General features: G+C 39.6%; 1 protein-coding gene across 1 annotated transcript in view; it reads left to right on the plus strand.

Moving 5' to 3' along the window:
* LOC150078485 (deubiquitinating protein VCPIP1-like) overlaps positions 1-24,707 on the plus strand; it is a 326,611-nt gene that overhangs the window by 263,070 nt on the left and 38,834 nt on the right. The window contains exon 15 of the mRNA XM_090384583.1: positions 10,468-10,661. Within this exon, the coding sequence (XP_090240709.1) occupies positions 10,468-10,661 (194 nt within the window). The remainder of the gene's footprint in view (positions 1-10,467; positions 10,662-24,707) is intronic.

The following is a 24,707-nucleotide window of genomic DNA, read 5'->3' on the forward strand; positions in this document are numbered from 1 at the left end:
CTTTGTCCAAATGATTTTAACATTGTTTACTTGGATTTCAGCAAAGCATCTGACTCAGACCCTCATGATCAGTTACTGTATAAGCTGGAACATGTTTGAATCACATGAAAAATTCTGTGATTCAAAAATGTTCCAGATGGATCACAAGGTATCTTCAAGGGTTAGAGGCAGAGGTTGTGATTAATAATTACTCTTCAGAATGGACTAACATAACAAGTGGGGGTCTTTGAGGATCATACTGGGACCGCTGTTGTGTTTGATTTTCTAAAATGACATCGACAAAAAGTTACATGATGTAAAATCAGAATTTGCATATATCAATATTGGTAGAGTATTTAGTGATCAGTACCAAGCTGTTCTTCAGGATTGCTTAGATAAACTTCATATATGGTTAGAAAAGTGGCAACTATGTTTTCCTATTAAACATAACCTACATTTGGAAAATAACAACCCCAATATAACATATAAACTTGGTGGGGTTGAATTAAAAACAGTAGAAGAAAAAATAAAAAGGGATTTGGGAGTTATGGCCAGTCAGACATGACATTCTCTGAACGTTGTAGACAGGCTTTAAGGGAGAGGCCCATGTTGTCCTCTCAATGATTTATTGAACATTTGATTGTAGAGTTAGGGTGGGCATTATCCCATTGTATAAAGCAAATGTAAAGGCTAGTTTTAGGTAAGTTCTAGTTTGCATACTAGACCTTACCCAAAAAAAAAAAAACATTGAACTTCTGAAAGGGCCCAAATAACAGTCAGTGTAACTAGCAAGATTGGCAGTGTATCACCCATATGAGGAAAGACTTCGAATATGTGGGCTAAAGAGCTTGGATACCAGGAGACCTAATTGGAGAAGACTTGATTAAGATGTTCATGGCTCTGGGAGGAAAAAATAAAATGGAGGGGGAAATCTTCACTCTTCTAAATGATTTGAGACTTAGAGACCAGAAGAGGTTTACACTAGAGTGCAGGAATTTTTCTTTTAGCCGGCTAGTTGTTGTCTACTGGAATAAGTTGTCTCCATGGGTGGTTGAGGCTGACAGCTTAAAGCTTGGGGAAATTCAAAGGTCAGCTAATAGGTACCTACATAATAAGGGAGTTAAAATAAGTAGAGTATTTTTGTCAATTATGTATTGATTTTTTTAAAATTAATTCATTATTTTATTTATGTATTTTTGCCTGATATAGCAAAAGCCTTGGGTTCGTTGTTCAGAGAATGTCATATGGCTAATACTAAAAAATCTCAACTCTCTTGTTGAGATACTGCCCTGTAATCCCTAATTATAGGCAGGGCCGGATTTACAAATTCGGTGTGGCCCCGGGTGCCAAGCGATTGTGATCGAGCGTTTTCTCTGTGCTTTAAGAGTGATTATCTAAAAGCCATTTATAGTTCTTTTAAGTTCCTGTCCTTAAGAAATTTATTTTTTAATATCAGCTACTGTTACAAAAAGTGCTTGTACAGAGCAAGAAAGAAAAGCTACCTTTCTTTATTTTTCGTATTTCTTTTACTAACACTTACTACTTTACGCTTGGTCACACCGGACACTGCTCCTGTCTCCCTGTGGCGGAGCCAGAAATCTTGGCAGAAAAGCTAATCTGCCAAGGGCTAAAAGGAGCAAACATGGATCAACATGCCTTTCCACCTCTCAAGCCGACAAGCTCTCGGCCAGAGTTAGACAATGAGCATAACACGTCGCAACCCAAGAGGTTGAAACCACTTCCTCAGCGACAAATTGTCCTGCATTTCTAATAATGCACTCTCTTGCAGATCAGCCTCTCAGTAAGCTCTCTCCGTTTCTTCTTTGGCGCATTATAGCCTTAGTTGCTAATGTGCCAATAAAATCCAACAACCAACCAGCCATCTCCATTTCATATCCAGAAACACCTGTAAAGTCTGGCAGGATCTCCTAAGACAGTCAAGAGACTGCAATCAGGGACCTACTAGTGGAGACAATAAACCGTGGACATTCGCAGAAACTGCTAAACCTTGCCAACTTTGCTGGAATTCCAGTAAAGGTTTCTCCCCATGCAACCCTAAATACATCCAAAGGGGTTATATCTAGCTGGGACCTATTGAATGTCACGGAGGAGGAGATAATGCAAGAACATCAAGACCAAAATGTCATTGCAGTCAAAAGGATTGACTGAAAAAGACAATACACTTACACCTACAAGGAACATTATTCTCACTTTCAATACGCCAAATCTACCAACATTGATAAAAGCAGGCTATCTACTTTGTCGCATTAGGCCCTACATTCCTAATCCATTGAGATGTTTTAAGTGCCAAAAGTATGGCCACTCTCAAACCGCATGCAGAGGAAATCAAGTTTGCCCCAATTGTCCTCTGACCACACTCAAAGTGATTACTCAGCAAAAGAAATGGCCTGCCCCAACTGTAAAGGCAACCATCCTACTTATTCCAGATCATGTGACAAATGGAAAACTGAAAAGAAAATTGTGAAATATAAGATTGAAAATAAAGTAAGTTTTCAAGGAGCAAGGAAAGTAATTGTTCCCAGTATGATTAAGCGTACATATGCCAGTATTGCACAAAAGTATCAATCAGTGGGCACCCAAACTGATGTTACAGTCCCTTCAAACACTTCAATCTCTGACTGGGGCGGGCTGTTCTCTCCCAGAAACAGTCCAATATCCCTAAGCAGTTGAATCAGGCAAATAATACTGCACTTACAGTACCAGCAACATCTCCTTCTCCTCCCCCAGTGATTGCTTCTACATCGAATAATCGGAGCTCAGGTTTAAAAAACAATATCCAAGAAACATCTATGGATACACCGACTCATCCAGACAAGAAGAACCTATCTTAGAAATAGATGCGGAAGAAGAAATGGACGCCGGTCGACCATTCTTCTCCAAAAAAGACAAACCAAAGCCTGAACGTCACAAGCCAGCCACATTAAAAAAACAGTCAGACACAGCTTCTTTTACTAAACACCAGTAATGCCTTATATTCTACAATGGAATTGCAGAGGATTTCGTAGCAACCTTAATGATATTCAAGTCTTAATTAACTACTACTCTCCAATTGGTTTCTGTCTACAGGAAACCCTTCTAACTCCTCAAATTTTCACCAACATTATATTCCTATGCCGTCTATCGACAAGATCGTAATACTTCAAATGCTGCCCGTGGAGGCGTGGCCATCTTGGTCAGCTCAAAGATTCCGACCGAACAAATTGTTTTGCAAACTGAAATTGAAGTTGTTGCTGTATGTTTGACAACCCAGATTGCATTAACACTAGTATCAGTCTATCTCCCACCAAGTCATACCTTCTCTTACCAAGATCTTGAAAACCTGCTAATGCAATTACCACCCCCTGTCTGTCTCTTGGTGATTTCAATGGCCACCATCCCTTATGGGATCAACAAAATTAGATACACATGGCTGCTTAATTGAAACTTTTCTAGATAAGCAAAACCTTACTGTTCTTAATACTGGTGCACCCACTTACATACAATTACCAACTGGACAAACTTCTGCAAGCGATCTATCAATATGTTCCCTGATTCTGTTTCCAATCATAGAATGGTCCATTGTGGATGACCCCTTGAGCAGCGATCATTTTCCGATTATTTGTGATCTACTCACTGCACAACCACCATTAGTCAAACCCTACAGGAAATGGAAGTTCTCTCAAGCCAACTGGGTCAAATATCAATCTTTTGACACCCTGGATGAGCAGTATATACGAACACAGTCGATAGATGAAACCACAGATTACATCAGTTCACGCCTACTATCTGCAGCTAAATGTTCAATTCCATTGTCGAATCCCCAGTCCTGATGGCACCTTAACTATTGGTGGAACAAAGACTGCACAAAAGCAAAGAAGTTAAAAAAATAAAGCATGGAATTTATTTCGTAGATCACCAACCACGGCTAATCTTATCTATTACAAGAAGCTAAGAGCGAAAGCACATCGCATTCAAACCTAATCCAAGAAAAATTCTTGGGTTAAGCTTGCATCTACCATAAACAGAAACTCCAGGTTAATGTGGAAGAAAATCAGGCAGATTTCCGGGAAATTTCCAACCACCCCATCACCAATTCTTTCATGGAATGGGCAGGAACTCTCTGCTCCTGACATAGCAAATGCCTTGGGCAAAACCTTTGCAGAAGTTTCAGCGGCCTCAACTTATTCTGCGGATTTTCAGAAAATAAAGACCATGACTGAACAACGAGCCATCAACTTTCGAACCTCCATTTTCCTTCCGTATAACCAGCCTCTTCAATATCATGAACTTCTACATGCCATTAAAACAACATGCCAACCAATATCGGACCGCCTGGCAGTCCTTACTGTCAAGGGCACCATCAAGACCCATATTATCTCTGCCTATGCGCCAACTGAGACTAGCCTGGACCCGACCAAGAATGACTTCTACAACCAGCTCCAACATACGCTGGATTCAATTCCGCAGACAGAAGTGATCATCCTCGCAGGGGACTTTAATGCCCACATTGGCGTGGACAGATCTGGTTGGGAAACAACAGTGGGCAAGTTTGGCCATGGGAAGATCAATGACAACGGACTACGTTTGTTGTCCTTTGCTGCATCTAACAACCTGATCATTGGAAATAGCCATTTCCAGCACCCTCAAAAACATCAACTTACATGGCGAAATCCATCTGGCAAGGACTCAGCAATCCTGGACTACATTTTGATCAATGCCAAATTTCGCTCATCACTCATGGACGTTCGTGCCATGAGGGGACCTGATTGCGGATCTGATCACTACCTCATCCGGGCTAAGGTGCAGCTCAAATTACGGCATGCAAAAAGATCATCTCGGTCAGCCAAGCTGGACTGGAGGCAGCTAATGAATGCTGCCAACAAACAGGCATATCAGATCGCCCTATCCAACCGCTTCGAGATGCTGGCCGTGCCCGAGGATATAAATGAAGAAGAAAAGCAGCTCTCTGATGCCATCCTGGAATGTGCCAAGCCCCTATGTCCACCTGCCCGACGTCGAACGCAACCATGGATATCAGACGAGTGCCTCGACCTCGTGGACAAACGGAAACAGGCAAAGTTGGTCGACTTTGAATGGTACCGGCAGCTAAACCGAGAAGTCCGACAAAGAATGGCAGCAGAAAGAGAAGCATACTGGAACCAAGTGGCAGACGATCTTGAAGTGGCGGCATCCAAGAACGAGTACCGCACCCTCAGATGTCTGAGCGGAAAGACCAAATTGACTAGTGACAACATCAAGAATGCTGATGGGACCTTCGTGCGATCACCATCCGAACGCCTGCAACGGTGGAGTGAATTCTTCAAAGCTTTGTATAATCACGACCCACCTCAGGGACCGCCAGCAACAGCACTCTCGATCGACCCCCCTGAGGTCTCCATGGTCGATGTTGAGCCTACAGTAGAAGAAGTGAAAGCAGCCATACAATCCCTGAAGAATGGCAGGGCACCAGGAGTGGACCAAGTCACCACAGAAGCGATCAAAGCCGGGGGAGATGTACTGCTTCGCCGACTACACTCGCTCCTCAAAACCATCTGGTGCACTGAACAAATTCCGCTAACATGGAGGAAAGCCATTATCGTACCGATCCACAAGAAAGGTGATAACCGGGACTGCAAGAACTACCGTGGCATCAGCCTCCTTTCCATCATCGGAAAGGTCTTTATGAAGATCATCCAGTCAAGACTGCAAAAACATCGCGAGCAAACCAGTCGAGAAGAACAGGCAGGATTTAGACCCGGGCGAGGATGCTGTGATCAAATCTTTGCCATTCGTCAGCTGATGGAGGAGAGGATCCAGTGTGGACAGCGAACCGTCATTGTTTTCATTGACTTTAAGTCTGCTTTCGACTGTGTCCACCGGCCTGCCTTATGGAAACTACTAGAGGTCGAACGTGTACCTCGAAAAGTCATCACACTCCTCCAAACTGCATACAACGGTTTAACCAGCCAGGTGCGCATCCAGAACGATTTATCTGAGGAATTTACCATCCAAACTGGAGTCCGCCAAGGGGATGTAGCCTCCCCGTTGCTTTTCAACATCATGGTCGACGCCATTATGAGGCAAGCATTCAGAAACAGACAGGGCATACAATATGACAAGGATCACTATGTGACTGACCTGATGTTTGCTGATGATAGTGCTATCCTTGCCGGTAACGACGCTGAAGCCATGGACATCCTCTACGACATTGCCCGCATTGCCCGGCCATACGGTTTGAATATCAATGCTGGTAAGACAAAGGCCCTGACAACAGATGGGTCGCAACCCACCATCTATCTCGAAGGCGTCCAGATCGAGCAAGTGCAGGACTTTAAAAACCTTGGGTCGCTGGTCCAGGAGAAGAAAGTTGCATCCACCATGGAAATCCACAGCAGAATTGGACAGGCGGCCACTGCGTTCGCCTCGCTCAAATGGTGTCTGTGGAAGAGGACCAACATTTCCACAAAGACTAAAATCCGACTCTTCCGGACTTTGATCCTGCCCATTCTTCTTTACGGATCGGAAACATGGATTTGTCTCAAGTTAGATTTGAACAAACTTGAGGTATTCCAAATGCGATGCCTGCGGCAGATCTTGGGCATCTCTCTTCGCGACCGCATCACTAATGATACCATCCGCGCCAGATGCCAACAGCAACTAACCGTTGCCGACCAAATCCAGAAGCGAAGGCTTAGATGGTTTGGCCACGTATGTAGAATGGGCACGAACAGAATACCATCCACACTCCTTTGGAGACAAAGACCCACCCAATGGAGCATCCAACGGACCGCGCCTAGGAAAACGTGGGCCAAGCAAGTGGAAAATGACTTGAAGAGCCGACGTCTCGACCTTAACCAGGCCAGGACTGACGCCATGGATCGTAAGGTATGGAAGAACATCACAGAGCAAGTCCGAAACCCTGCGGCACCTACAGCAGCATACTGGTTGCGTGGCCAACCGCCTCCCCCAGCTGCCAGCTAAGGACCAAAGAAGAAGAAGAAGAAGAAAACAACATGCAACGGTGCCGCTGGGCCAGACAGAATATCTTACATTATGTTACAAAACCTTGGTGACAAAAATTTACAAATACTGCTGGTCTACTATAATCGAATATTTATGGAAAACATTTATCCCAGCTCTTGGCATCATGCCACAGTTCTTGCCTTTTTAAAACCTGGAAAACACCCTACCAGGCCATACAATTACCGACCAATTTCCCTCTCCAGTTGCCTCGGTAAAATACTTGAAAAAATTATTCTTAATCGACTTGTTTGGATTATCGAAACACAACACCTAATGAGTAATAATCCGCATGGCTTTCGTAAGAACAGGTCCTCCTTAGATCTCATGATCAAGGCAGTCTGCAATTCGCAATGCCTTCGTCAAAAATGAACATCTTGTTTTGGTTTCCATAGACATAGAGAAGGCATTTGACACTACCTGGCGCCATGGCATTCTCAGCGACCTCCATGCCCTTGGTCTACGAGGTAACCTTCCTATATTCATTAGGAACTTTCTCCAGAATCGTTCATTCCAAGTTCGATACCACAACTTGCTATCTATGACATTTTTTCAGGAAGAAGGAGTGCCACGAGGTTGTGTATTGAGTGCAACCCTCTTTGCTCTTAAAATTGATTCTATCACAAAAGAACTTCCAAACACAGTTGGGGCCTATCTTTATGCGGATGATCTCTCCATGTCTTGCCACTCAGAATATGAGATCCATTGAACGTCAATTGAGATATCCTTGAATAAGGTCCAAAGGTGGGCAGGACTCAATGGCTATCATCTATCTCAGCAGAAAACTGTTGCAATCAGTGAAAAATGCATACAGATCCTGAACTTCAGATGCCAAATTTTACCATTGCAATGACCAGCAGTATCAGATTCTTGGGATTAATCCTTGACAGAAAATTAAATTTTTTTGAGCACATTAAATCAGTGCGTACTTCCTGTCTCAAAAAACTGAACATACTCAGAGCTTTATCTGCCCTGTCTCGGGGAGCAGACTGTCCATCTTTGCTTCTCTTATACAGAACATTGATCAGATCCCGTTTGGATTATGGTGCTCCAATCTACGATTCTGCCCGACAGAGTACACTATGTTGGTTGGACTCTATACAGAGTAGTGCATTGCGGATTGCCCTTGGAGCATTCAGGACATCTCCTACTCACAGTTTATATATTGAAGCACATGAGCCCCCCCTCTTTGTCTCCGCAGGAAAACACTACTTCTTAAGTATGCATCCCGAATACAAAGTTGCTGTCAGCATCCTATTGAGCCATACCTCTTTAATCCACCACTACAAAACCTCTATAGAAATAAACTTAGTAAAATAAGACCGACAGGCTTGCGCCTAATTGAAATAACAGAGTGGAATATTCCTAATGTCAGCAGGCTAGAAGTAGTGAAATGCTCTCATCCACCTTGGACACCTTCTCAATTAACTTGTCATACTTACCTTCAAAAATGGGGGAAGAATCACCTACCACCATCACTCAACGTGAAACAACTCCATGCAAGCCATATTCAGAAATATGCTAGTTTATTGCCAATATATACTGATGGCTCCAAATCACATTTAGATGTTGGAGCAGCAGCAGTATTTCCCACTACAATCATTTCTGCTTCCATGCCACCTGAATATAGCAGCTTTTCTGCAGAACTTCATGCAATAAAATTAGCTTTAGAAAACCTGAATCTCTACCCATCTCTAAAATATATTGTATACACTGACTCACTAAGCTCAATTACAGCAATACAAAACTTTTGTTACAAGGTTCATCCTATGTTAAACCAAATCAGAAGCCTATTATTAAAAATTGAGGAATGTCATCAATCAGTGACCTTTTGCTGGATCCCAGCCCATTCGGGGATAAAAGGGAATGAACTCGCTGACAAAACTGCCAAAAATCCATCAACTTATGATTTAACCCTTGCTCCTATTCCAATCTATGACTATAATCATATCATACAAACAACATGTCTTGCACAGTGGAAAGAGCTATGGTACACCCAAACCGATAATAAACTATCGGTTGAAACAGCACCCAAAGCTTTGGCACTCTAGCACCAAAACAGTGCAAAGAGAAGTGATACTTGCATGGGCATGAATAGGACATATGTATCTCACTCACCTCCATCTACTCACAGGAGAGGATCCTCCTCAGTGTCCACACTGTTCAGCACATTTATCAGTGAAACATATCCTAATTTGACTGCCACAGGACAGAACATCCGTCCTGTCTTCCCTGACAAATCTGTGAGAACCGATGACATTAAAGCATATTATTGGCGAGTAAGCAAATATCAATGAATTTTTATCTTTTCTGAAAAAAATTGGACTTTATCATAAATTCTGAAAGATTACCATAACAAAAATCAAGTCATTACAACTGAATTTTGTTTTTAGCAGTTTCCTATGAATAGGTGCACTATACCCCCAGAAGCTTATTCACCATTAAATCTCCATAACACACACCCACACACACATACAAGGAGCCTCGCTTCATCTTAAAAAATACTTTTTTAATATTGTCACAGGTGAACTGTAACAATATTAATTTTGTCTCTCACAGTGGCCCAAGCTATAACATGTATGTTATAGCTTAGGGCCACAACTTCATCATAAATTTGGATCCCCTATGGTATGGATTGCATTCCTCTCCCCAAATAGTGTATTTTCCAACGTATAAGTGAACCTTCGAAGCACTATAAAGTTGTCTAAAATTTTGAGATTGAATTATATGGTACATTAATTTGAATTAAAGGCACATGGTTAGGATTAGAAAGACATGGAATTATAGGAATATATTTAGTTTATTGCATATATATTTGCTATACAATTGTGTTCAAACTTTTACATCCAATAAATTTGTTCATCTTCTTCATCAAATGAAAAAAAAAGAAGCTAGTTTGATTTTTAGGGCAATTATTTTTTATCTTTACTTTTCAAGTTCTTGGAAATGAAATTTTCAAGATTTTCAGTTTCTTCTGGCAAACATGTTAAACACATTGAATTTCTTTTTAGATACTATTTTGCAGTACAGCACAAAAGTAAAGCAGGTAATAAGGAATGGATCTGTTACATAATCAAAGTTTCCACCCACCCAGATGTATCTTTCAAAACCTACAGTTAAAATCTGAACATGTAGATTTTGGCAACAGTGTGGCAGTGGCTCTTATGTATAATTTACTATAATATACTACTATATGAGATGCGAAACGCAACAAAAAAAAAAAAAAAAAAAAGTTCAACTTATTTTGCAGATATGATTGAGAACAAATTTGAAGGAGAAAAAGAAAAACACATGACTTATATAATGGAATATATGGTAAATGTATTTAGGTGATGCTTGAATGTTGAGATGCTAATAGAACTTGGCATTAGTAATTTAATCAGTAATATTTTCAATTGTTTCTCTGTATTTTGTGAAAAATAGTTATCAATTAATATTACTAAGATATAAAAATATAATTTTTTACAGCTAATCAAGATCCCCTAGACACTGGTCTTCTGTCCCTCCTACTGATGGCTAATCTTTCAGGACAAACAGTGTGGCAGTATTCTCAAAAGCAGCCCCAGTTGTTTTGCTCCAGAGGACTTTTTTATTTACAAATGGAACGAGATGTAGGTTTAACTGATGGAAAACATTGTAGGCTGCCTTTAATTCCAGATAAGGTATGTGTTGCTTATTTTAATTTATTTTTTTTTCTTATAAACACTTATGTTATTCTCTCCACTTAAGCCAAGAAATCTTTCATGGATAGATACTGAGGAATGGTTAATATGCCTCTACTATGATTTGCTATGTTTCTTAGGATTTGCTTCTTCTTTCCTCTGAAGTAACTAGTCCCGATAACAAAATACTACTTTCTTGTCAGGTACCCATAATCTCAAGTTGGAAACTCCAGTTTTTCATTTGGCAGGAATTCATAAGTTAGTCCAAAATATATGAATTCCCTACTTGAAATGTAATGTAATTGTTTGAAATTCAGGTACCACTGGATCTTCCCTTCATATCCACAGTAACTTCTTATAAATAATTTATTTCATATATGTACTGAATTTATTAATAAACTGTGATTTTCTTTGTGTGTGTGTGTGTGTGTGTGTGTGTGTGTGTGTGTGTGTGTGTGTGTGTGTGTGTGTGTGTGTGTGTGTGTGTGTGTGTGTGTGTGTGTGTGTGTTTTATACAGTTAGTCTGTGATGTCAAGGGACCAAAATGTCTATTTCAGTTTAAAGGGTTTGAAGTGTCCATATAAATTCATAATGTCAGTATTTATTAATCAAGAGAAATTTTTAGTCATATTCTCTTATTAACATTGCAAAGAATTTTCATAATTCTCATTTAAAATAATAATCTTTTAGTTTTGTTGTGGTAGACATTTAATTAAATGAATAACATAATGTGCTATGGAGAATTGCGATAATAAGATTGCTAAGTTTCTTAATTAAACTCAAAAAGGGTGTCTCATGAAATACTACTGCTAAGTAAAGAAAGATTTAAAATAAGACACTTGTCCAACTGATGTATTGTAATTTGTTAACTGGTATGCAAAGGATAACTAAATAAAATTGGCTGTTTAGGATTTCATTTCTGAAATCCATCTTCAGGCCTGGTGTTTGGACTTGGAGTCTCCCAAAAAATGTGAGCACCCTAAAAATCTCGGCCTGAAGACAGATTTTGATTCCAAAATCCAAAACAATGCCAGTTTTATTTAGTTCCTGGGATTATATGGATACTAATTATACCAATTATCTGTTGCATACCAATAAACTAATTAAAATACTTCATATTTTAAATCTCTCTTACTAAGTTTTGTATTTTATATTTCTGATCATACAATATAATTGTACATACCTACCAAAGAGGCACCTCCGTAGCCAGGTGGAAAGGAGCAGCAGTGCCTAGCACATGCTTCTTGATTAGACTGGGGTTCGAGCCCGTCACCACCAAATACGGAGAATACGGAAAGGTGAAGGGAATGACCACCGCATATTCCCGGAGCAATATGGCCTTAGTTGCTAATGCTCCTAAAAACCAAATAACAAACAAACCTACTAAAGAGCAAGAAAGGGGGTATCCATACAAAAATGACACTTCTCTTTTTTCATTTCTAACATTTCTCTTTTTTGCATTATCGCTATCAGTAAACACCATAACTAAGCACTAACTGCTCTTGTTAATTACACATGCGGGTGACTGGCTGATGCCACTTCAGAACAGCTGGAAAAACATGTTTGATTACAATTGTGGACTTCTACCTTGGTTTTGTAGAATTAAATCTCTCCCCCCCCACCACCATTTTACTAATTGTCATAAACTTTTCTTAGTGTACCATTAGATAGAGCTATTAATTTAAAGTCAACCAAAATTGGTCAGTGATTGTTTTTATCCACTCTCCTTCCTAGATAACAACCTTGCACTAGCATCAAATTCAGTATACAATTGTTGTTCATCTTTTACTTCCAATGAATTTGTTCATTGGATGTAAATGGGTAAGCATGATACACATTTTTTTACAAATTCTGTAATATCTTGTCGTGACTTGAGTACTATGTTTTAATAGTGTTAATAGTATTCGCCAAATAGTGCAAGGAAGCCACAGGCTTCTGCTGCACTAGCAAAAAAAAAAAAAAAGGAAGTAGATAAGAAAATACAAATTATATGCTTCCCTCCTCACACAAAACTGTCTAGTTGACCTTTGAATTTATTCAAACTGTCAACCTAAACTACCTCTGAGGGCAAATTGTTCCAGCAATCGACTTGCTGGCTAAAAGAAAACTTCCTACAATCTAATCTAAACCTCAACCCCTGTAATTTGAATTTATGATCTAGTTCTGGAATTCTTTATAACAGTGAGAATTCCACCTTCATTTTACTAATCTCTCTCAGAGCCTTATAAACCTCACTCAGGTCACCTCTGAGGTGCCTGGTTGTAAGTTCTGTAGCCCATATAATCGGAATCTTTCCTCATACAGTCATCCTTCTGCTGATCTCACCATTCGAGTCGCCTATCTTTGGAACCTTTCAAGAAGTTTGATGTCTTTTTTTCAGATGAGGTCTCCTTACTTGAACACAGTATTCCAAACGTGATCTTACAATTGCCTTATGCAGTGGGATTATGACCTCTCTATCCTTATAGGATAACATTCGATAAATCATCTGTAGGACACTACGGACTTTCCTGGCTGCTCTGTTCAGAAAACTTCATATCTGCTGTTATTAATATATAACTTCCACAAATATAACAATATAAGTTCAGATTGTTCAAACTCTTGCATGAAGACATTTTACCCACTTTTCAGCCCAAGTTTGGCATAGCCTCAAAAAGAAACTTAGCTCACATTGATAAACATTCACTGTCAAGAAGCAAATGATTGAAGGTAGTAATTGCCAACATGTGAAGATTTAATTTACAAATTCCCAGCATTTACTCCTAACTTAATACATTCAATAATATAACTCATGCTATCAACTTTGTGAAAAAACTGTACATAACTTAAAAAAACGAATAACATATCTGAAATCAGCATAAAAAGCTGAGTTAAAAACAGCTATTACTTACAAACATCAAAAAACATGCAGAGTGGTGTTATTTAAATCTTTTTTACAGTTGATTTAAAAATGTTTAGCATTAGCATTAGCAGAGGCATTTGATGCAAGAAAGCAAGCTTATGCAGCGTCAGCCAAAAAAAAAAAAAACCCACTTCCACTTCACCCCTCTGTTCGTTCAAAATACCTGTCCAGCTGAGCCTTAAACTTATTTAGGCTATCAACCTCCACTACAAGGGATGGAAGTCTGTTCCACCAACCAACCACCCGCTGGCCAAAGGCAAATTTCCGCACGTCTATCCTACATCTGTCTTTCCTCAATTTGAATTTATGCCCTCTCAGGTGATTATTCTGAGCTAGAGGAAGAATCCCATCAGCATTGAGCATGCTCAAACCATTCAAGGCTTTATACACCTCTATCAGATCACCTCGCTGGTGCCTAGTCTCCAGACACTGTAATTTGCAAAACTTAAGCCTTTCTTTGTAAGAGCACCCCTTTGTTCCATTCACTAATCTTGTTGCCCTTCTCTGTACTCGTTCCAGCAGCTCTACATCATTCTTGAAATGAGGCCTCCAGACCTGTATACAGTACTCTAGGTGTGGCCTGACCATTGCCTTATACAAGGGAATAATCAGCTCCTTATCCCTGCTGGAAAAATTCCTGTATATCATTGACAATACTCCATGAGCTACTCTTGCAGCCCGTCTGCACTGCTCAGAGAACTTCATATCTGCCTGCACAACCACCCCCAAGTCCCTTTCATTCTCTACCACTGTCAGTGTAGTACCACAGAGTTGATACGTTGCTCTGGGGTTGCTGTTTCCCATGTGTAGTACTTTACATTTGTCAATGTTAAACTTCATTTGCCACCTTTCAGCCCATCTGCTCAACCTTTCCAGATCCTGTTGCAGCAGCATAGTGTCAGTAGTGTCCTTGACAACCCTGCCAACCTTTGTATCGTCTGCAAACTTGGACATTAAGCTCGATATACCATCATCAATATCATTTATAAATACAGAAAACAATAATGGACCCAACACTGAGCCCTGAGGGACTCCACTAATAACATTAGTCCACAATGAGCAGTGTCCATTGATTACCACTCTCTGTCTTCTCCCCCTCAACCACCCCTTTATCTATAGCAGCAATTTGCCTCCAATGTCACACTGCTCCAATTTGTGTAGCAGTCTTCCATGTGCAACAGTATCAAAAGCCTTTCTAAGATCCAAGTATATAATATCAAAGCTATTCCCTGCATCCAGTTCTTTTGTGACTGCATCATAGTATCCAATCAAATTGGTCAGGCAAGACTTCCCCTTAACAAAACCATGCTGTGTCCGAGCTATAACTGAAGTCTTGTCTAAATGATCCTGCAGTGCTTCTTTAACCAATGCCTCCATTAATTTTCCTGGAACAGAAGTTAAGCTCACAGGTCTATAATTACTTGTGTCAGCCTTTGATCCTCCTTTGTGAATTGGGGTTACATTTGCACATTTCCAGTCTATGGGTACCTCCCCTGAGTCCAAGGAAGCTCTCATAATTATGGCTAAGGGTTTGCTTACTTCCTTTGCTGCCTCTTTACATTAGATGTAAAAAAAAATTTCTCCACCACTAATATTCTTCAGAGGTGATCACCCCACCAGGATTGAAAGAATAATACCAATTATTTCAAAAATGAACCCATCTAAAAAAGATAAAAAAAAGAATATCGCGATGATTATAATTAAACTTCCCCTAAACTTGAAAAACGGTAGTCCATTATTAGCATTAGCATTAGTAGAGGCATATGATGCAAGAAAGCAAGCTTATTCAGCATCAGCCAAAAAAAAAAAAAAAACACACACACACACACACACCACTCCCATTTCACCCCTCCGTTCGTTCGAAATACCTGTCCAGTTGAGCTTTAAATTTGTTTAGGCTATCAACTTCAACAACAAGTGATGGAAGTCGGTTCCACCAACCAACCGCCCGAGCCTCTGCCTGGGTACCTCCTTCCCTTCTCAGACTAGTATTCCTTTCCTTAATACAGCCTCACTTCACATATGGAATTATCTCATGGGGTACGACCAGTCAATATAACCTTACGAGAATCAATTCAATTGTCAATCGATGTGTTCGTTCAATTTTGGGCCTTCCCTGGAATGCATCGGTGACTTTGAGATATAAGGAAGCGAGGCTCTTAAGCATCTACCAACTGATACAAAAAGCTGAAGCGGTCTTTGTCTACAATGCTTTGAAAACACCAAACTTTCCTCCTCTCTTCAAATCCTTTTTTATAACAATAGAAGAAGAAGGAATAAGATATAATTTAAGAAATGAAGCGAACCTGAAGGTTCCGCTTTTCAGAAAAGCCATAGGCCAGAAAAATATAAAATACAGAGGTGCAAAAACCTGGAATAATCTTCCTGAAAACATCAAAAATGCCATTTCACTAAACAAGTTCAAGAAGCTCCTGACTGAACACATCACCAGGGAGGTCTGATCTAAATCACCTTCCACTCAACTCCTGAACTTTCCACAATGCATACCAGTTTGGAAATTGTGTAAACAAGTTGAAGGAATAGCTGTCATAAATTGTAACATTCTATGCAATTATTTCATAATTTTTCTTTCATACTTGTTATTGTAAAAGTACTCACAATGTAATTATAAGTATGTACTGTTGTTAACCACGCGACATGTGTAGTTGGTTTACATAGTCTAAACAAGTTCTAGACATAGTCTCGGTAATGGAATGTAGAAACATGTCCGATTCATGATGTATCTGTTTTTATTGTTATCTTTTTCAAAGGGAACACCCCCTAAAAAGCCTCTGGCTCATGTGTTCTCCCTCCCTTCTTGCTGTTATCTCCCAACAATTGTAACACAAAATAGGGATAAATAAATTATCAAATAAATAAATTATCAACCACCCGCTGGCCAAAGGCAAATTTCCGCACATCTATCCGACATCCGTCCTTCCTCAATTTGAATTTATGCCCTCTGAGGTGATTATTCTGAGCAAGACGAAGAATCCCATTGGCATTGAGCATGCTCAAACCATTCAAAGCCTTATACACCTCTATCAGACTCTGTAATTTGCAAAACTTAAGCCTTTCTTCATAAGCGCAACCCTTTGTTCCATTCACTAATCTTGTTGCCCTTCTCTGTACCAGTTCCAGCAGCTCTATATCCTTCTTGAAATGAGGCCTCCAGACCTGTATACAGTACTCAAGATGTGGCCTAACCATTGCCTTATACAAGGGAATAATCACCTCCTTATCCCTGCTAGAAATATTCCTGTATATCATTGACAAGACACCAGAGCTACTCTTGCAGCTCGTCTGCACTGCTCAGAGAACTTCATATCTGCCTGCACAATTACCCCCAGGTCCTTTTCATTCTCCACCACTGTCAGTGTAGTACTGCAGAGTTGATACGTTGCTCTGGGGTTACTGTTTCCCATATGTAGTACTTACATTTGTCAATGTTAAACTTCATTTGCCACCTCTCAGCCCATCTGTTCAACCTTTCCAGATCCTGTTGCAGCAGCATAGCGTCAGTAGTGTCCTTAACAACCCTGCCAAAATTTGTATCATCTGCAAACTTGGACATTAAACTTGATATCCCATCATCAATATCATTCATAAACACCGAAAACAACAACGGACCCAACACTGAACCCTGAGGAACTCCACTAATAACATTAGTCCACGTTGAGCAGTGTCCATTGATTACCACTCTCTGTCTTCTGCCACTCAACCATCCCCTTATCCATAGCAGCAATTTGCCTCCAATGCCACACTGCTCCAATTTGTGCAGCAGTCTTCCATGTGCAACAGTATCAAAAGCCTTTCTAAGATCCAAATATATAATATCAAAGTTATTCCCTGCATCCAGTTCTTTTGTGACTACATCATAGTATCCAATCAAATTGGTCAGGCAAGACCTGCCCTTAACAAAACCATGCTGCGTCTGAGCTATAACTGAATTCTTGTCTAGATGATTCTGCAGTGCTTCTTTAACCAGTGCCTCCATTAATTTACCTGGAACAGAAGTTAAACTAACAGGTCTATAATTACTTGTGTCAGCCTTTGATCCTCCTTTGTGAATTGGGGTTACATTTGCACATCTCCAGTCTATGGGTACCTCCCCTGAGTCCAAAGAAGCTCTCATAATTATGGCTAGGGGTTTGCTTACTTCCTTTGCTGCCTCCTTTAATATAACTGGATAGATCCCATCCACCCCAGGTGCCTTTTCTATGTTTATCCTCAACAATCTCTCCTCCACTTTCCTCTCAGTTATTACAAAATCATCCAGCTCACTGCCAATGTTTACTTTACCTACATCATTCTCCTTCCTGAATAACTCCTCATGCGTGAATGTAGATGCAAAATACTCGTTTAGATTGTTAGCCACCTGAGCAGGATCCTCAACTGTTGAACCATCAATATCCAGTGGACCAATATGATTCATCCCTTTCCTTCTTGAGTTTAAATATGTAAAGAACTCTTTTCTGTTTTTCTTTGCATCCTTTGCCAAGGATTTTTTGTAGTCTGCCTTTGCCTGCCTAATCTCCTTTGTGACTTGGTTACAGACCAACTTATATCTATCATAGGCTTCCATGTCACCCATTAATTTGTATGTATCCCATGCATTTTTCTTCTCTGCCACATGTCTCATTAGTTCATCTGACAACCATTTAGGCCTAAACCTTGAACAATATTTCTTAGTTGGTATGTAAAGCCTGGTAGCCTCCAAAATTAGTTCCTTGAATGCTTCCCATTTTGAGTTTGCTGTTGGTAACATCATCAGTTGGTCCCACTGTATAGAATTTAAATACTGTCTCAGACCATCATAGTCGCCTTTATGAAAACAAAAACCCTTCCCTTTACCTCTGATGGTAGTTACCTCCTTGAGTAAATCCCACTTCAACACACTGTGATCACTGCCACCTAGTGGTTCATTTATCTGCAGATTCTTAATACATGAAGAATCACTACTGATAATCAGATCAAGAGTAGTGCTCCCTCTTGTTGCCTCACGAACATGCTGATGTAGAAAACAATCATCCAATAAATCCACAAAAACACTTGCTAGTGTGCGAGTGACCAACCCACAAATTCCAGTCAATATCTGGGAAATTAAAATCCCCCATTATAAGACTCTCTGATTTACTGGCCCACTCTATTTCCCTGTACAATATCTTATCATACTCATCAGAGTCATTAGGCCTATAGCACACTCCTACTCTCAATTTTGATTTCCCTATGCTTATGTCACACCAAACTGACTCGACACTGCCCTGTCCATCGATGTCGACTGGCTTCACTTCCTTGGACTTTATGTGTTTCTTAACTAATAGCATAACCCCTCCTCCCCTCCTGTCCTGTCTATCCTTTCTATACACATTGTATTCCCTAAATTCCAGTTCCGCATTACTTATATCTGTGTGACACCACGTCTCTGATATCCCAACAATATCTGCCTTTGATGTTTTGAGCCATACCTCAAATTCATCAAATTTATTTACCAAACTCCTAGCATTGGTGTACACACAGGTATACATGCACCTGTTTTTATTCTTAGCTACCCTAACAATGTGTTTACTTGTACCGCAATGACTCCCAGCAGTCTCTGAAATATCCTGCATCTTGTTTTTCAGGCTTCTGCTCATTGCAATAGAAGCAGTGCAAGAATCACTTCCACCTCTGCCAGTGGCTACTGTTAATCTATTAGTCCTTGTATCCCCCCCCCAACTAGCAGTTTTCCGACCCACCTAACACTGCCTCGACAGCATCAGCAAAAATTCTTGCACCCTTTCTATTTAAGTGTATCCCATCCCTGTAGAAGCAATCTCTCCTGTTAGCAAGTACAGTCCAGGCTGAAAAAAATTCTACCCCTTGAGCCTTGCACAATCCCTCCAGGGCCGAATTGATCGACAAGGCTCTCATCATATACTCCCTCCTATCGTGTCTGGGCAGAATTGCAGACACTTTCAAAGTTTAATATAACTTCTTTAATATAACTGGATAGATCCCATCCACCCCGGGTGCCTTTCTTATCTTCAACAGTTTCTCCTCCACTTTACTCCCAGTTATTTCAAGATTCTGTAGCTTACTGCTAGAGTTGAATACACCTCTGGCATTCCCCTTGCTGAATAACTCCTCATGTGTGAATGTCGATGCAAAATATTCACTTAGTTTGTTAGCTACCTGAGCAGGATCATCAACAGTTGACCCATCAATATCAAGTGGACCAATCTGATTCATCCCCTTCCTTCTAGAGTTTACATAAGTAAAGAACTCTTTGCTGTTTTTCTTTGCATCCCTTGCCAAGGATTTCTCGTAATCTGCCTTCGCCTGCCTAACCTCCTTTGCAACTTGATTGCATATCAACATTTAATCGATATTTTCTTATAAGAACCATGGCCAAATAATAAACCTGTACAAAACCTTCATTTCTTTATTGAAGAGCTATTAAAAAAAAAGTAAGAGATTACCTCAGTCTTTTTTGTGGAATGCTTCCAGCCAATTCTCTCCAAATGTAGCAAATAAAATAAGATGAAAAAAAAAAAAAAAAAATGAATTCCCTCACTCATAGAGATACAACCAAATTCGACGCGCAACGGAATCAAAAGCTGAGAGCCCAACCCGACCCTGAAATACATCAAACCCCCGCAGTAAGACCATGAATGTGAGAAGACATTGTGTCAGAATAAATAATTAAAACCGCTTCCGATATTAAAATCACAATTAATTGGAGGCGCCTCCGTAGCCAGGTGGGAAGGAGCAGCAGTGCGTAGCACACATGCTTCTTGATTAGACCAGGGTTCGAGCCCGTCACCACCAAATATGGAAGATGCAGAAAGGTCAGGGAATGAACACCAAATATCCCGGAGCAATATGGCCTTAGTTGCTAATGCTTCTAAAAACCAAACAACAGCAACAACGATTAATTGGGGTTGGGGCTCTCAGCTTTTGATTCCATTGCGCATCGAATTTGTTCGTATCTCTGAGTGAGGGAATTCATTAATTTGTTTTTTCATCTTATTTTATTCATTACCTTTGGGGAGAATTGACTGGAAGCATTCCACGAAAAAGATTGAGGTAATCTCTTACTTTTTTTAATATATTGAAAAATCATGGAAGTTATTGCGCCTTTGCAGCTCTGAAATTTTTTAATAATTTTTATTAAAGAGTATAACATCTGATATAAATCAGATGTTATACATTGTACTAGTAAACTATTTAGTAACAAATATTTCATCTATCTTGCAAAACTGATATTAGTTCACTGAAAATCCTACATTTATCATTTAAAATTTTTAAGTAATTTCAATATTTATTTGGTTTAGTGTTTTCTTTTTTCATACATCTTAGTGATATTACCTCTTTGGTTCCTATAGTAAGGTTATTTTTGATACAGACATAATATAATCTGCTATCCCTTTCGTTCTTTGGTTTCATTTTGTTCTGTACTAGTCTTCCTTTTTTCTGAGTGTACTTCATGTACTAATTTATTCTCTTATCATGGGTTAGTTCAGTGTTTTAGACAATGTTAATGTGCATTTAGTTTTGATTGAATGGAGTGAAGTTTAAATTTGCATTTTGACTGCTGTGTTTGCTTATTTATCCTAATAGAGGCCATGACCTTTTATAGTTTTAAGTTCAGGTGGTTATTTTTTGTCTGGTTCAGATATTGGGACATCCATTGACATTTGCTATGATCCTTTTTTATAGAATTCACAAGCAATGATGTACTTCAAAAAGGTAGTGATTGTGAGTTCCTAGTTCTTAGAGCGGTTTATTGTTTGTTTGTTATTTGGTTTTTAGGAGCATTAGCAATTAAGGCCACATTGCTCCAGGGATATGCGGTGGTCATTCCTTGACCTTTCCGCATCCTCCGTATTTGGTGGTCCCGGGCTCGAACCCCAGTCTAATCAAGAAGTGTGTGCTACACGCTGGTGCTCATTCTTTGTTGTGCGGGCATGGGTCTCCTTATGCAGGGGATTATGTGTTTGCCTTGCTTTGTCTTGTCTTATTTTATTTTGAAGGAGTAGAGTTGCACCTGTGAAGTTCAGCCTTAACTGCAGTCAGAATGTGCTGTATATGTTATGTGGCATAGTGCTTTCTTTTTTAATAACTCTTAGTGATATTACCACATTGGTTCCTCTAGCAGGGTAAAAAATTTTAAATTATACCTCTGTACACCATATTCTGTGTAACGTAAACTTTTGCTGTCAAGTTGTGAGGCTTTAGTTTTAGAGCACATCAAAACTGCATTATAACTATAAATAAAGTAATATGAACAAAAATATTTGATATAATACATTGAGCTTCTTTTAAATCCCAGTCAAATATTGTAATTTAAGACACAAGAGCTGTAAATTTATCTGTCATATCTTTTGTATGCAATATACATTGATGAGCCAAAATATTATGACCAGCGAGTCATTATGCAAATAAAAGCAACTGCTGGTGAACTATGGCGCATGTCGGGACATGGTATACTCATCTCTGTTAATGAGTGTTACTGTTGTTCTTCAGATGGGAAAGGCAATGGGCTTAAGCGAGTTTGACAGGCCAGATGAATGGGTCAGAGCATATCCGAAATGGCACGACTGGTGGGGTCAGCCGTGGTTAGTACTTATCGAAAGTGGTCTGAGGAGGGGGGGGAACTCACGAACCGCTGGTAAGGTGTTGGACGACCACGGCTCATCGATGCTCGAGATGAGCGAGCGAAGGCTCTCCCAGATGATACCTGGCAACAGAAGGGCAACTGTGGCACAACTCGCCAGTAATTGGAATGCTGGTGACGGGAGTAATGTGTCACAACACACACAGTACATCAAACCCTGCTGAAAATGAGAATGCGTATCCGCAGGCCGCTCCATGTGCCCATGCTAACCACGCTTCACCTGCAATGGGCACGTGAGCATCAAAAGTGGACCTTGAGTTAGTGGAAGAAAGTAGTCTGGTCCAATGAATCACATTTTCTGTGATTCATTGGACCAGGGGAAATGATGGTGCCTGGATGCACCGTGTGACGAAAACAAGCCGGTGGCGGCGGTGTCATGCTTTGGACAATGTTCTGCTGGGATACCCTGTGTCCAGTCATCCATGTGCCAGGCACTCTGGCATCTACCACCTACCTAAACATCATTGCTGACCAGGTACACCCTTTCATGGCAACCGTCTTCCCCTCTGGTGGTGCTGTCTTTCAATAGGATAACGTCCCATGCCACACCGCCCGGATTGTTCAAGACTGGTTTGCGGAACACGAGGAAGACTTTCAGGTATTGCCCTGGCCTCCAAATTCCTCAGACATCAATCCCATTGAGCATCTATGGTTTGTGTTGGAACAGCAACTCCAATCTGTGGCGTCTCAACCACAGACCTTACAGGAGTTAAATGATCTGCCGGTTATGTGTTGGTACCAGATACCACAAGACACATTTAGAAATCTTGTAGCATCCATGCCTTGTCAGGTACGAGCTGTTTTGGCTTCACATGGAGGACCAACATCATATTAGGTAGGTAGTCATAATATTTTGGCTCATCAGTGTAGGTGAAACATCCAAAACCCAGTAACATTAGGATGGCCTGGTTTTTCATTTTCTCTGGGTTTTGGATAATAAATCTAAACAAACATGAAATATCAAAATTCAAACAAGGATAAAAGGAGAACACATTGACAGCATGGCCATCTACATTTTTGATGATTTTTCTAGGGAATTAACTTCTTTTTATTAACTATGTTATTTTATTTTTCTTTATTCTTTTATCTCTTAGGCCACTGATGAAAATTTGGAAATGAGAAACTTAACACCACAAACTTAATGAATCAATCACCTACAAAATCACTCTGGTAATATTCCTTTTCTTTTTAAATAAAATAACAAGGAGGGAAAAAATATAAACAGAAACGAAATAACACATGGGATATTTTTTAATTGAGCAAGATGACTTTTTATACGTTTCCTTTGAAAATAAAGGTAAGGACTTAGATTCAACCCTCGCCATTTGCATGAATGCTTTCCCATTGGTTTGGCAGCCATGGGAAAGTTTTCCCGTGACTGTGGGAATACTTTAAATTTCCTTTCACCAATGCAAAAATAAATAAGTATAAATAATAATCTTTTGGTTTGTAATGCAGGTGTCAATTTATTGGGCAAACTCCAGGTAGGAGATATGCCATTTTTTGAATTTTTGATTTTCTGAACAATATACATAGCTCTGTCGTTGACTAATTGTACTCTTTGAACATCAGATGAAATCTTAAACAAAATTCTCCATAGCTGTGTTTGGATACATTTAATACAGTACAGATATGCCTGGTTTTACTTACTGAAATATTAAAAATTTATACAGTATGTAATTAGAGAAGCAAGAGGCAAATATATCCATAATAAATACATGGGAAAAGCTTGCAATTATCAGTCAGCCAAATTGTTTTGCATGTTTTTGTTATTATTATTATTTATTTGTAAGGCAGTGGAAATGATTCGACCCCACAGGTGATAATGTCATTAAATTTCAGCTTTATTAATCTCATGATATTAATATGATTTCAGTCACAGAATAATAATTCTAACTTGTGTTGCTAATGGAATTGAAAGTTCAGAGATATGATCCTATCACCACCCTCACTTGTTAGCAATTTAGTAACAGCAGTTGAAGACCAATGGGAAAGGATTAGAGCGAAAGATCACTTAGACAGATGGTGAACTGATCATAGCACAATTTCATCTTAAGCATTTTTATGCACTGTGAAGATACTGCCATGTTTCTATGCAGATATAAAATGAATAAATAATATCAAAAATAAATGTATAGATACAAAGATGTTAATGGCATTTTCTAAAGAAAAATTAAATATTGTTTAACATTACTGTATATAATTGAAATCAGAGAATCATCAACTGCAACAAATTCATCCAAAGATACCGAACTTTCCAAACGAGATGAAACACGCCCAAACATTTCATTGAATGTCAGTTCGGCTTCTTGATTGTCTTGAGAAGGTATTAAATCCATCATTTTGGAAAATCCCACATGACCAAAACAATTTTCAGTAGCCTTTGGTGTTACAAGATTCCAAGCAGTGCACAACATATGCAGTGCAACCAATAAGTTGGCAGAGAAATCTTCTTTTGCTTCAATTGCAGCCAAATATTTTCTTA

This window comes from Mastigoproctus giganteus, chromosome 11, assembly GCF_048544385.1.
Source record: "Mastigoproctus giganteus isolate SK-2022 chromosome 11, ASM4854438v1, whole genome shotgun sequence".
NCBI classification, from domain to species: domain Eukaryota; kingdom Metazoa; phylum Arthropoda; class Arachnida; order Uropygi; family Thelyphonidae; genus Mastigoproctus; species Mastigoproctus giganteus.